The sequence below is a fragment of the Trichosurus vulpecula genome, chromosome 7, assembly GCF_011100635.1.
Source record: "Trichosurus vulpecula isolate mTriVul1 chromosome 7, mTriVul1.pri, whole genome shotgun sequence".
NCBI lineage: Eukaryota > Metazoa > Chordata > Mammalia > Diprotodontia > Phalangeridae > Trichosurus > Trichosurus vulpecula.
This window is the reverse complement of record NC_050579.1, coordinates 178,642,293-178,657,187: the sequence shown is the minus strand read 5'-3', so window position 1 is coordinate 178,657,187 and position 14,895 is coordinate 178,642,293. Positions and strand designations below refer to the sequence as shown.

The following is a 14,895-nucleotide window of genomic DNA, read 5'->3' as shown; positions in this document are numbered from 1 at the left end:
TATTCCCTAAAAGGAGTGATTTACAAATATCCTAAGCCATCAATAATATCGCATGCTCACTGCTCTGGCAGATTTTTTTTCTGGCTATTGGATTGGGAGTAACTGGATGCACTGTAACAAGTAAGAAAGAAATGACTGACACAGTCTCTCAGCATTCTGGCCAGTTTCTGGGTCTCAAGTATAAGTGTGGGTGGTTTTAAACTGATTTTCATTTTCAAAGAAAGTTAAACATTTGAAAACCAGCACCATTAACATTTTGGGCTGTCAATGAAAACTGTTACTGTATGGCTACCTCATTTTACCTATGTTTGAAGGAAATAAACATAATTGGTTCTTCATACTCCAAAACTGAATGTCAAATGTGAAATAAATGAATGGCATTAAAATATTAAAACTGGGCGATGACAACTCAGCATATGGTGTTTAGGCAACTGTTGGAATTCCAATTTTACCTCAGTTTCAAAATGCAATATTACAAGGAAACAAATTGAAATGCATTGTGTAAGTGATACCTTATTACTACTTTCCTTTTCTTAGGTACTTGAAAAAAATATTTGTTGCTGAGAAGTGAGAAGCCTCATTCTATTTGTGTGACACTGATAATCACAAGTCAAATATGAAAGGATCTGTTTTATCATGCCCTCTTCCCCATAAACAGTATCAAATATATATGACACATTAAAAACTGAGATATTTTCATTTTGATCCTCTCTTTAATTTCTGGGATAGTGTTGCCCATGCTCCTTCCAGTTATGGAGATCAGAGAGAAAAGCCTTCTTTTGAGTTTCCTAAGTGTTCTCTAGCTACTCAGAGTCTACTTGGGAGTGGCTGATCTGAAAACCAAACCAATAAAATTTTTTAAAGTACCTACTATGTGCCAGACTTTGGGGGGATACAATTATAAAGAATGAAGTCACACTTTCTGTTTCCATTATACAGTAGCAACAACCCTTTCCAGGGGTCAATTGATAGAAGTTAGTTTTTAAGTGATCTAATATCCCCCTTTCTCTAAAAAGGGGGAACACTAACTAGGGGTGAGTAATGGATCTGGCAAGTAAAAACTCAGACAATTAAAGGGATTAGATGAACACTATCAAAATGTCAAGCATTTCCAGTTTTTTTTTAAAATCATTAATTCCTCAATTCAAATACTAAATGCTACCATTTTGTTCTCACTCATTTATTGTTGGTAACCTTAAGAAACTTACATGGCATAATCTTGTTAAATACTATCTTACTACTTAAAACCCAGTATTTAAAATAAAAAGTAATGAGAGATGTCATTTTTATGCCACTTTTTGGAGATCCGGCTTTTTACCATTATCGCTGGCCAAGCAGCATAAAACAAGATTAAACCTCGCAGGGGCAAAGAATGGAATGGTATAGCTATTATTTTATTTAAATGAAAAGAGGACACTGGTCTTTTATAAAAAAATAAAATTATTTGGTGTCAAAACTGAAATGAATTATATGATATGCTTTATTGGCATACTTTTATTTTTCTCTAGATAATCAATGATTGTACTCAGTCTTATTTCCCATTATTTCTATTGTCCAGACTACATAGCTAATTAGAAGTTTTAAATGATCTATCTAGCAAAAAAGAATGGCAAATTCTGGGCCCAGAATTTAAAAGTACCCAAAACTTGATGACTTCAAGAACATACAAATTTTATGGTATGAAAAGTATCCTGACATAATACACTGATATAGAAATATGAACTTTTGTAATAAGATATATATATATATATCTCAAGTATACAAGACAGAAAACAAAGTAATTATGTGCCTTATTTTTCCTGTGCTATTTACACTAGCTATATCTTATATGATATCTATCAGTAATATGAAGTTTACAGTAGCAAGAACAGACAGCATCCTTGACCAGCTTAGCATTATTTGTGGGGTGACATGGTGACCCCATGTTTCCCAGTGAGAAGCTTGCCTGAGGAAAGTCACTTGGCCAGGCAGCTATCAATTATAAGATCTCATGGGGAATCATTAGGATGGTGTGACATACTTAGGCAAAACACCACAGAAGGAAAGAATGCCAAAGAAAAATAACTGCATAGCCTACAAGTGCATCAAATCCTAGGGAATGAAAAGTGTTTATTTCAGCATACACTTTATTTGTTTTTCAACTGCAGCATGCATTTTTTTCATTCCAAATTTTTCCATTTAGATGCTCTTGGAGCATTCATTTAAAGCTTTTAATTTAAAACCAAGCATCATGCTTTAGTAATTTTTTCCATGTAATTATTACCACTAATCAAGTCTCTATTATAATTTGGCTATGTATTAATAAAGAAAAGCCAAACACTTACAATGAAAGTAAAGCTCTTCATCTCCTTCTTGGTCAGCTTTGCTATAGCCACAGTGCCTAAAAAAGGGAGGAGAGGAAAATTTTTATGATCTAGTATGGAGATTTTACTTTAGACATTCATATTTCAAATAGTCAAATCTTATTTGATGATTAAGTTTCAATAAAATAAAAAATTCAAGCAATGTACATATTCTTCATCTGCTCACAAGCAAAGTAAAATTTAGAAAACCAAATCCCCTCCCATATTACAAAATACATCCAATGATAGAGAGTTCATTCCATAAAGAAAAAATGAATATATCACATTATATTAATCCTGAAAGCTCTGAAGCTCAAAAGAATAAAGTCTGATTTTTCTTCTCCAAATGAGTGATGGTTCTAAATTTTTCAACTGAAAAATACAATTATTTTAAATTTAGCACTAGGCTCACATCTCTAAATACTGTTGCTCAATTAGCTTCAAGACTAAAATAGATAGTTTTCCTAGGTACTTTGCATTGGATACGCAAAAAATATAACCTGAAGATAATCAAATGGGTTGGTTGTATTGCAAAAACCCATATAAGACATATTCCCCCATATGACCAAAAAACCCAAAAACCAAAAACAATCCCAGGACCTAAGCTACTCCTCTACATTGATTGCATATCTTTTATCCTGCTATTATGAGGAACATTTTCATTATGATTTAATAATTCTCATATGTCAGAATCTAACAGGATACAGGTTGGCCCAGCTTAGAAAAGACTAAACAAGTTAAGCTAGAAATGTGTGCAACTGTGTGCTATACCTTCTTCCAATGATGAAGCCAAATACCATGAAGACCAGAATGATAGTTCCTGCCACGGCAACCACAGCTATGATAATTACAGGATTCTGTTCACTGGAGACAGCCGTGGCTGCAAAGAGATAAAAGTACCAGAGAATAACTCAAAAATATGTAGAAGCACTGGTTGGGTTAGATAAACCCTTATAAGTAAGAATCATAACAGTCTATTTACTTGTCTATAACATAGGGGTTCTTAACCTGGGGTCTGGAGTCTATGAACTATTTCAATATAATTGATTTCCATTATAATCTTATATATTATAAAACATTATTTTGAGAAGGGGTCCATAGGCTTCAACAGACTGTCAAAGGGGTCTTTGACATGATATTAGGTTATCATAAGATATTTTAAAGAAATATACTTTTTATAAATTTTACAGGTAGGCAAATAGCAGAGATATAGAGATCTTCCATTAATTTTTGACAGTTTAGAAGCTAAAGAACCTAGGGTGTCTTCTCGTATAATAAGCACACATTTTCTGAGAGTTAGAAGGTCAAGGAACCCATATTTTAAACTCTGCTCTGATGTTGGTTTACTGTGTAAACAGGGACAAATCATTTTCCCTCTCTTTGCTTTGTTAGAGCATCAGACCTGGAGTCAGGAAGACCCGAGTTCAATCAGTCCTCAGAAATGATACTATCTGTGTGACCCTGGGCAAGTCACTCAACTTGCTGGCCTCAGTTTCCTCATCTGTAAAATCACCTGGAGAAGGAAATGGTAAACCATTCCAGTATCTCATACAAGAAAACCCAAATGGTGTCACAAGGAGTTGGATACAACTGAAAAGACTGAACAACAAACATGCTTTGATTCCTCACTGGTAAAATGGGAACAGCGAAATTAACAATCAATTAGTCAACATGCATTTATTTACAATAGCATCTGGAATTTCTATAGCCATTGTGAGTTAGATATTTCAAATTTTTTCCTAAGTCATATAAAATACATGAGGTCATTTTATTTTTTGATCATCACCATAAAATTAAAGCACTACACAAACAATAAAGTCTCTAAATACATTTATGATTTATCATAATTAATATGTTTGGCTGAAATTTACCTTATATTTTTAAAATGTACATCCTAAGTGAAATGATAGTAAACAACATTATAGAGGGAAACTACAGCCTATTTACACAACGGACATTTTTCTTCCCTCTAAGCATTCTTAAGGATACTTTAGAAGACCTTATTTTAATTAAAATGTAAATTTACAAATGAGGGATAACTGTATAGTGAAAAGGACACCGGGAGATACCTAAACACCTGAATCCTGGAATACCTAAAATTATATTTTGTACCTTTTCACAATTCTAAAGTACAATTTACTGCAATCCTGATTTCTCTTTCTCCAACTGCCCCCAAATTGAATAAGTTTTTGTTTTGTTTTGTTTTGCTGTGTTCAATTAGGTTAGTTTAGGTTAGATTCAATAAGCATTTATTCAAAGCTCACTATGCTTCAGGCACTATGTTTGGCACTGGGAATTACAAAGGCAAAAATAAAAGAGGAACAGCTCTATCATCATATTTTTCTTTTACATTTTAAATATTCAGTCCTCACTGAAACAATGGGGTAAAATAAACTTCATTTACCCATCAGAGACACATAAAGCAATAACTGATGAATGCTCAACCCATTGTAAGATCCAGTTTGGAAGTACTTCCTTATAATTTGCAATGCCAGGAAAATGAACTTGGCTTTCTTTTGAAGCAATCAACATCTGCACTCTGATGCAAGGCAAAGTGAATGGAAAATCCTTCACCCTCTCTGGGGGGAACAAGGGACTGTATCTCCAGATAGAGTAGGAGTAGTAAACTATATTAATCTCACCATGCCTCACCACAGTGGGAAACATAAAGTTCTTTCTATTGGTCCTTTTTTTTTTCCTGAAAGTGTGATTCATTTGCATGCTCCAACTCTGTGAACTGCAATTATCTAAGGTCATGTATGCACACACTAGCAACAGGTATACCCTGAATGAAAATGCATCAAACAGTGAAAACATCTTCTATCCCTGGTCTAGACACAGTTTCTGAACTGAGGTCATTACATACACTCTCTAATTCAGCACCTGCTGCTTTATTCCCTTCCCTCCCTCATCCCTCAGGGAACTGAACAGAAAAACACAACTGTTAAGCTTTAATCTCCAAATTATTACCTCTTGTTAAACAACTGACCAAAGACAACTTTCAATGTTTTGTGTGTTTTCTTCCCTCTTTCTTACTCTGCCTCTTCAAATATATTTTGAGAGGAAGGAAAATGGAGGAGCTCTGTTCATGTGGGTGGAAAGATTTATACACATATGGGTTGAAATAATTTTCCACAAATCAGATTGTGTCCCATGAGTCTAATTCTCTGCTTGTCTTAGGTTCAATACTCTCATTAGCTTCAGAAACAGGCTCCAATGAGAGATTTGGACTAAGATAAATGGCAAATTGGAATCTATGTGTCGTTGTTTATTCTTTTCTATATATAGTTAAGGCTGAGAAGTTTGGAAAAAGGTCTCTCAGCATCACTCACTTTTTGAATCAGGCATAAATATGAATTTCAATCTTTCCATATATTCAACATCAGTGGCAAAAATTACAGTCTATTTCATCAACAAATTGATTTTGGAAAGGAAGTTTGGGATGTAGTGAAACTGCCTAATTTATAAAAACAACAATCATTTTGCTATGTACATCTTAAAATTTTATACTTTTTCCCTGGAATGACTGGTGAAGAGACTGTTCTGATTAATGGGTTATATGTAACATACAAATACACTGCCCAATTTCCCATTTTTCAAAGCATTAGGATGCCAAAAAAAGAAAAGAAAAGAAAAAAAAGAAATAAAGCTATACTGAGCACAATTTGTTTTTCCTTTGATCATAAAGCACTTTGGGATCTTGCAAGGTTACAGAGTGATCAATATAAATACCATAGGTCTCAGAATTTAAAGCTAGAAGGAACCTCAGTGGCCATGTAGTCCAATCTTATAATTTTACAGATGAAGAAACTGAGGGACAGAAAAGTTAAGTCACTTGCCCTGGGTCTAATAAGCGATAAAGGAAGGAATTTAAATAAAATCCTCTGGGTCTCCAGCTAGTGCTCTTATACCAAATTGCCTTTTTGGATTGGACCACCATATTGGACATCATCTGTACTTATCCTATCATATGAAGTATATCAGGCAATTTTAAAGTTCGAAGGCCTCTACCTTAGGTATTATTTAGTTTAATCTCCCATTTTACAGATGAACAGAGATTCAGAGAGGTGAAGTGATTTGTTCAACTTCAAGGTCAGGGTCATACTTAATAGTATGGTTGAGTTGGATCAAAACTCTGCTTTCTTGACTTGCTATGCAATATTCTTTATTGCAATTGTCCCAGAAATGCTTCTTAAATATAAGCTTGTGATACCAGCTCATTGGTTTTTCATTTGTCTCGTGAAAGTAGAACAAAAATATTCCCAAAAAATCTATTTTAGCTTTGAACTGACTAGTTAAAAAACAACAACATTTCTACTTCTGCTTTAGGCAAAGTTGCCCGGTCAAAGCAAAATGTTTCTGAGAGCAAGCATGTAGTAAGCAACAAAGACTTCCAGGGCATATAACAAGATCAATACATATTTAACCAGCCAATCCCTTTTTGAGTACTACTGTACAATGAAAAAGATATTCCAAAGGATTAACCTGAAGTATTGCAATATCTAGAATTATTTAAAAACCAAAGAGTTCAACTATGCTAAGCCTATTAAATTTCTTAAAGCAGAGAAACAGAGACTATTTTGAAAAGTTTTCAACACCAAGGGTAAAACCAAGAAGAATTTCTAATTACCACTAAGGTAAACCAAAGTTCAGTTAAACAGACCTCATTTACCTGCTTACCCTAGGCCCAAAACAAATAAATTTAAGAATTCTTTTTATTGTAACTCAATAAATATTGCTAATATAAGCAAAAGTATTATTTTAATAAGCCATTTTTGTAACTCCTCCCCTCAAATTAGAGAATTGGAGACAGTAGTTGCAACCATAGAACACATAAGAAAATACTGTGGTCTTTCCTGACCAGGTGGGATACCTATTAAAAGGGAGTAGCATGTTGTAATTTGGAGCTTTGATGAACAGACAGAGAAGAATTGGCATGAGTGATAAAAGTTAGATTGTAGCAACCTTTTTATTTTGCCAAAAGCCACACAAAACTATTTTCAAAAAGTTTTAATAATTGTTTTAGTATCCAAACATATGAATCCTTTATCTATCTATCTATCACAATAAAAAAAAAACCCAATGATTTTTTTCCCCTTAAAATGAGTCAGATCTGGATCTTTATATCAATCTAAATTGCCTGCCTCAGTATATGGCAGTTTTCCATGTTTGTTTTGTCTAGCCTACAGTTCTGTCTCTATACTTTCTATTTCACATATATTTAAAAAATATTTTTGTTGCTTGGCCATATTTTATAACAACAATAAAAGGCTGGGAAGACCATTACTAACTGGCCATTCATTCTTAGCGAACAATATGGTTAGCAAAAGCAACAAATTAAGGTTGGTTATGGGTTAAGGACTAAGAATATTTTTAAGATATACTCCCTCAAATTCTACAAAGATCTACAAAAACAGAAGAGATAAAACAAAAAGGTGAATAATATAAATTACATTGATTTTAATTATTTTTTAATTCTTCAATTTTCATGAAAATCAGAATCAAGATTCAGATGTCATTTCCCAGAGTACTGAGAGTGTCTATAAATATTTTAACATGCAAAAGCCTAGGCAGCTTCTGTAGCAACGTGTGCATAGGGACGGTTCCTGTGATTTCACAGATACAGTAAACTCCAATATACTCATAGAGAAGAATACAATTTTGGGTTCCTACTTTGTAAAGATAGGGAAGCCAATGTCAATCTAAGTAGGTGGCTCAGACTCAATAGAAGCAACTCCCTCAATAATAAACAAACAAAAAAAACCCTGAACTTTAGCCCAGCATAATTCGTAAAACGGAGGGAAAACAGGCCAAGTAAAGAACAATTCTCTCATAATCCTACCTCTCCCAATCCCCAGCACCACGTAAATGCCCTTCTTAATTTCCAGGCAAGACAGTCATCCTGCCTCAATCTCTATCAACTCTATAAATTATTATGAATGGATTAGTTTTGACTGCTCATTATCATGTAGCATGCATACAACTATTTAGTGGAAGGTATCATTACTTTCCAGAATACTTTAGGTGTTTTTTTAACAAGCAAAAATTTTGGCTATTTATTATTTACTGTTTGCTTTCAAAAATAAGTAGGGACTTAATTCTTTCAAAAGAAACAAAAATCTATTATATTTGTTTTTGAAACAAGTTTAAATAAACCTCAGTGCTTCTACTTTTTGAGTGATCTTGGGTAGAGTATTTCATTTCCTCGCCCTTTACTTTCCTCATCTATAAAATGAGAGGGTTGTTACCTTTACTAATCTCTAAGGTGCCTTATTGCTTTAAAGCTGATAATACTACAAGTCTTCTAAAATGTCTAAATAAAATTGCTCAATGATGAAAAGATTTAAACTCACCTAACTATTTTAAAGGTTGTAATCTGGGTTAAGATTAGAATTGTGATGTGGAAGATAATTATCTTTCTCTTTTTACAAGGTACCTAATCACTTCAGTTCACAGAGTTTAAAGACTGTATCACTCTATGTGCCCTACATATATTTATGTTTCAGGACTCAAGATTATGAGGGTGAGAGGGAGACAGGAGGCTTCAGTAAAGAGGTTAGAGACCAGGTTGAAGTACCTGAATAGTGCCTATTTGCAGGTTCACTCTCATCTGTAATGGCCACAGGGTATGACAATGACCCATGTATGTTCAGTATATCAATCCCACACTGAGTAGCTAGTCTGAACAGAGCATGTAGTGCTGCCTTGAGACAAAGGATTTAAAAGTTTCATGATATAATCCTTGTTCAAGAGGATCACAGGACCCATTTAAAAACAAGGATTTCAATTATGGCTAAAGAATTCTGCTCTGGGATTCTGACTACATCAGCCAACCTTGGCTTCCCAGATTCTGAGTCCCATTAGCCTATGGATGATGTTTTATCTAATCATTAGATTCCATCTCTCCTCTTTCCAGTGGACGTTCCACACAGCAGCCAAATTGATATTCCTAAAGTGTAAGTCTGACACATCATTCCCCTGCTACAGAAAGCTTCAGTGGGTCCATAGTATTTCTAATATAAAATAAAAAATACTCAGCCTGGTATCTCTAGCCCTTCACAGTCTAGCTCCAACCTCTCTTTCCGGAGTGGATTCATGTTGCTTCCTCCCAGTAGACTATAAGCACTTTGGGTACAAGGCTCTTTTTAGTTTGTCTTTTCGCTCTACCACCTGGCACAGCGGCTAAAAAAATGCTTATATAACTAAACTGAATACATGACCAAAGAAACCAAAATCTTCTTGGAAACAATTGTTTACATGGAACCCCTCCTTGGTCCCCTGCTTAAACTCATTTGGAAGTTTTGACCACGCCAAATGCAGACAAACTGGCTCTTCAGTTCTGCATTGGTTCCACTGGCATTTATTGGCATTTCTGGCAATTACCAACTCTTACTGTTCCCTAAATCCAGAGGGCTAATGAACTAAGAGAACACAAACCTTTTTCTACAACTAGCACACAAATTATCCACACATACACAGAATCACAAATACACGTCTCACAAAAAACAAAAGGTAGATTATATGTGAAAAGAAAGAGTCCATACAATTTCTTCAGGAATGTTTCTGATTCTCTTAAGCATAGAAGCCATATATCTGGTAGTTTATTAGATGCTATAAATTTAATACCATGTATTCTATGCTTTGAATTCTTCAGAATAAAGTCTCTACATATATCAAGACAATGACCTCTTTGGTAGGGAGAAACTTCATCTTTTTTTTTCCAATTTCCTTGAAAATTTTTTAATAATTCTGTTTTTTGAAATTCAGAATTTATCTTTATAAACTCCACCCTTTTCACGACAGGGAAGGCATAATTATTTTGTTCTTAAACTACTTTACATATCTTCTGAAAAGATACTGATACTACTGCTATTTTAAAACAGCTATGATTTATTGGACAAAACTAAAAATTTATCTTTGCCATATAAACGTGTATAATTTACTCTTCGAGTGGTGTCACAATACATTTGAAATTTTGTCTTCTTTTTTACTTTACAAAGACCATATATAAAAATGGTACAAATGAAAATTGATCCTGATCCTCACTATACATTAATCTTTGGAGATTGCATCAGACTTAGAGGGTCAGAATCCAAAGCTTTGATGGTAATTACCTTCAAACATTTTACCTGTAGCTTCCTCTAGTGTAGCAACATCAAGCCTGGGACTGTAATTTCCATAACCAGCAGCAGTGAAAGCACGAATCTGGAAAACATACACTGTTCCTGGTTTCAGGTTATTAATGGAGGCTGAAGTGGACTTGGTTTTTACTGTCGAGTAGGTCCGTTCCCTTTGATCCTAGAAAGAATATTTACAGGGTATATTTAATTATTGTTGCAAACAGGCAATGTGACAATTCTTGCCCATTTATTTCAATTTGCCGTATTGTTCTCATAAAGACTACATTGCACCCTGTGGAGTGTTACAACACTGCTGTTTCACTGAGGTGTTCCTAAGTTGATATAAAATGTAAATGGCAAGCACATGCCTTTAGTCATAAAGTTCCAGAGAGAAAATGAGCACTTTATCCCAATGATGAAGCCAAATCTAATCATGATTTTTTTTTCTTGGGCGCTCGTGTGGGTGCGTTTTGAAGAGAGAATATTTAGCTACAACTAGACTCAAATTTTCTGTGAGTTAAAACAAGGGAAAATGACTCAGTAGAGGGAGGGCCTTACATCTATAATATCATTTTTAAATGTTGTTTTTTCTCCCTTAAACGTCAATAAAAGCAAATTGATTATGTTTTCCTTTGAACATGAAAAATATTTTAGGAATCTTCCATTAGTAACCTTTACTGATCTCTTTTTACAAGTTTCAAAAGACAATTTTCATGTATGTCTTTCGATATGCTCTGGAACAGAATTGGTCACAAATAATACAAAGTAATCCTTCACAAGCCCTTTCAAAATACGTAAATAAATAAAAAAAGCAAGTGAAAACTCCCTGCATATGTCTGTCCTTTGGAGCTAGGTCCTGATTAGTGTGAAAAACAAAACCCCTGAAGTAGTAAACTTATTCAAAATCACACTACATATTTCCTTTTAGCGGGAACTAACTACTATATTTTACATGCCATGATTATAAATTTGAAGAGTGCAAATTCAAATATATCTGATCATTTCAGGATGTTCATCATTTGTATTAATTGAGACTTAGCTGTACTTAATGGAAGAAAAAATGTTACTTAAAAATCCACTTCATTTCATTAGCTAATCAATCAGGTTTTTTCGAGACTGGGTCTCTCTTTCTCACCTAGGCTGAAAGTGCAATAGCCATTCATGGTCCTGGACCTATTGGTGATTTGCATGGAAGTTTTGAGCTGCTCTCTTTTCAACCTGAGCTGGGGTTTGCCTCTCTTTAGGCAATGGCCCCAACTGGTGTTGGACATATTGCAAACCATCTGATTTGCTTTATCCCTACTACAACTCAGAATTCCCAAACTCAAGTGATCCTCCAGCCTCAGAGTTCCCAGTGCAAGGGTCTACGGGCATGTGTCACCAAAAGCAGAACAAGTTCACTTTAGAAATAATACATTCTGTATTTTTGTCATGCTTATTTTTAAATGTGGTAAATGTCACTTAATAAGTGTATGTGTATGTGTCAACAATATCTAAATATTTTTTCCCCAAGTTCCATAGAGGAGAAACCATGTTTTGGTAAAAACAGGTCAAAGGTTATACCTTTAGCTGTATAGATGAGAATCAATATATGTGACAGAAAAACAGCCAGTTCTTGAGGGAAAATTTCTGCCAAACAATCCATTTGCCATTTTATAGATTTAACTAGGTTTAATTAAGGTAATGTGTATTTCATAGTTGGTTTATCATATTCATCTATGAAATGAAAAATAAGTTATCAACTTATATGTGCATTCCTTGAATGAAAAGGAGGATATGTTATGTTAGAAGATAAGGCTGTAAGTTTATGATGCTCAAATACAATGTAAAAATTATATTTCCAAGTAAAAAATATACATTAAATTCACTTTGAATTTTGTTACTCTGGATGAGTATTACAACTAATTGTTGCAAATAAAAGAATAAACACTGAAGTCCCCCTACCTGATTCTATGAGGTCAGATTGTCTTTACAATTAGTAAGGGAGACATTCAATAGGTAACTTTTGTCAGGAGAAACACAAAGTAAGAAATAAATGGCAAAATAATACCATTTAAAGGTTAGTCTTTGAAAAAAATCTCTTCACATTCTAAATTCAACAATAATTTATGGTTGAAATATGCTGTCTTCAGTGACTGAAATAACTTGTTTATTTATAATAAGAGCTCATTTTTCAGCATCCTCACTCCAGTTTTGCTAAAAAGACACACTGGCTGTTTGTATATAAAGAGCTACAGCTAAATTAGGAAAGGTAAAAAGCAGCTCAGGTTATCAGTTTTCTAGGTTCTTTAAAACACTGTCACTTATAACTAATAAATACAGCAGTCAATTATTGGGTTTAACTTAATTCTGTAGTTATTAACTTTTTTACAAAAGATTTTTTTCTGACAATATCAACAAATGGGAAGCATTTTAAAATTTCACATTTTAAAAACTACAAACATATTATTTTAATGCACATAAACAATACTAATTAGATCACATATATTATGTTTATATCACCCATTCAGTTGTCCAAAATAAAATATTAATCAGCTGTGTAGCCCTGTGTACATGTGTTAGCTGAATTCTACTAACAGAGCTATTTTGAATTAAGAAAAAATAAAGCACTATACTAGCCAACAACTGGATACTTACTTTTATACAATCAAAGTTGTTTTGATATTAACATCATGATTTTATAACTTTTTGAACTGTTTCTCTGCTATTTGACAGGTACTATATATAAAATTTGTGAATGGACTGACTTTTACTCATGGGCTTTACTGAAAGAACATTCCCACAGTGACCACTTCATATATCACCAAAGTTAAGTCATGATTAGTATAGGAAAACAACAGGATTTTAGTTCTAGTAATAATATAAAATTTTGTGCTGAAAAAGTTTTTAAGTCAATAGAAGGATCTAAAAGAGACCAGAAAAACACTTTGTATTCTCCCTCACTATTTTTGTTTGTTTTTAGTTTAAGAGGTAGCTAGGTTCCTTTTTATATTAGTTCACAGTTACAGCACAATGCAATATATCAGAGTTAAGGACCCATATAATACCATGAAGCAAACAACAAAAATTAAAAAAGGATAAGGCTAGGCAAAAATTTCCATATTACAAAAACATGCTGAATCTAATTCTTTTAATAATATTAAAGCTGACTAGAAAAGTATGCTATCAAGTAGATTATTTTCATTTGTGTAATATACAAATATAACACACAGAAATTATAATTATAATAATTAACCAGAGAATCTGGGAGATGGTTATTAAAAATGGGTAAAATTAACTATGAATTTTGAAGTGGCTCCAAATAGATGGCTGACAGATAATAGTTGGTATAATTACCAACTTTTGTCTCTGATAGAGCCGGCTGACATGATGTGCACAGCACACCGCTGTACATTTTAGCTGCTCTTAGCACTTACTTTCTCGTAATACTTGATTTCATATTCAGTGATGACTCCATTGGGATGCTCCGGCTCCTGCCAGGAAAGCTCGACGCTCCGCTGCAGCACTCTCTCCTTCATTACTCCACTAACTTGCGAGGGAGCTGTTTGGACAAGATGTGTCAATAAACAATGAGAAAATTCACTGGATGCTTCAAATCAAATGTCACAACTGATCAGTCCCATGCTGTGCCAGTTTCATTAAGGTAAAAGAAAGCACCTTTTCATAGCTCACAATTCAAAAGCTAATGAATATTCAAACAGGACCTTATTACTGTTCATAAACCTTAATAGAAATTTAAATTAAAGTGCAAACAGCAGAAGATAGCATTGTTCAGGTTAGTGAAAAACTGGAAGTGATGGGGATGAGAATGACAATTAAGCAAATGAATGCTAATTAAGGCCAGAAAATGATTTCAGATAAATCTCGTGATAAATTAAAAGTACAAATATTTATTGCACATGCTCCTGCAATGAACTTTTAAAAAGCAAAAACTAGGGTCATGCTGCGGAATTCCTGTAAGCAGTTACTTTAATTTCCAATCCAGAGAATGACCCATTACTTATTAATGTTTCTTTTGTAGTACTGTTTAGAAAATCCCAAAGAGCCTGAATTGTTATTATGCATAAATTACAGCTTCATCCAAGTTATCGTCAAATACATCCCCTTTTGTGGGGAGGTAAGGTTGGGAAGGGTGGGCATAAACTCCTGCACTGATACAATTTTAGACCTGCCTCACTGAGGCTTCGTGCTTTGGCAATGGCGGAACAAAACCACGACCTTCCTCTTTCCCTCTCTTTAGGTAACAGAATGCTTAGAGTATTTTCCTTCTAATTAGTGGTGTATAGTTCCTTCAGTAGCTAAGACTCTGGAATATAGCAAACTAATTTGCTCTGTCTAATTTGCTCAGTGATGATTAACTAGTTGTCTTCTCTGTCTAAACGAGAGAATGAAGTGCACTGGCTGAATTTCCGTGGGGTCATTATGTTTCATGT

At 34.0% G+C, this 14,895-nt stretch overlaps 1 protein-coding gene across 1 annotated transcript in view; it reads right to left on the bottom strand.

Moving 5' to 3' along the window:
- The window catches only part of LOC118856808 (ephrin type-A receptor 7), a 37,602-nt gene extending 23,599 nt beyond the window's left edge, over window positions 1-14,003 (bottom strand). The window contains exons 1-4 of the mRNA XM_036767313.1: window positions 13,879-14,003; window positions 10,472-10,640; window positions 3,114-3,222; window positions 2,325-2,380 (exon numbers count right to left, since the gene is read on the bottom strand). Of these exons, the coding sequence (XP_036623208.1) occupies window positions 2,325-2,380; window positions 3,114-3,222; window positions 10,472-10,640; window positions 13,879-13,980 (436 nt within the window). The 5' untranslated portion in view covers window positions 13,981-14,003. The remainder of the gene's footprint in view (window positions 1-2,324; window positions 2,381-3,113; window positions 3,223-10,471; window positions 10,641-13,878) is intronic.
- Window positions 14,004-14,895: the final 892 nt, after the last annotated feature.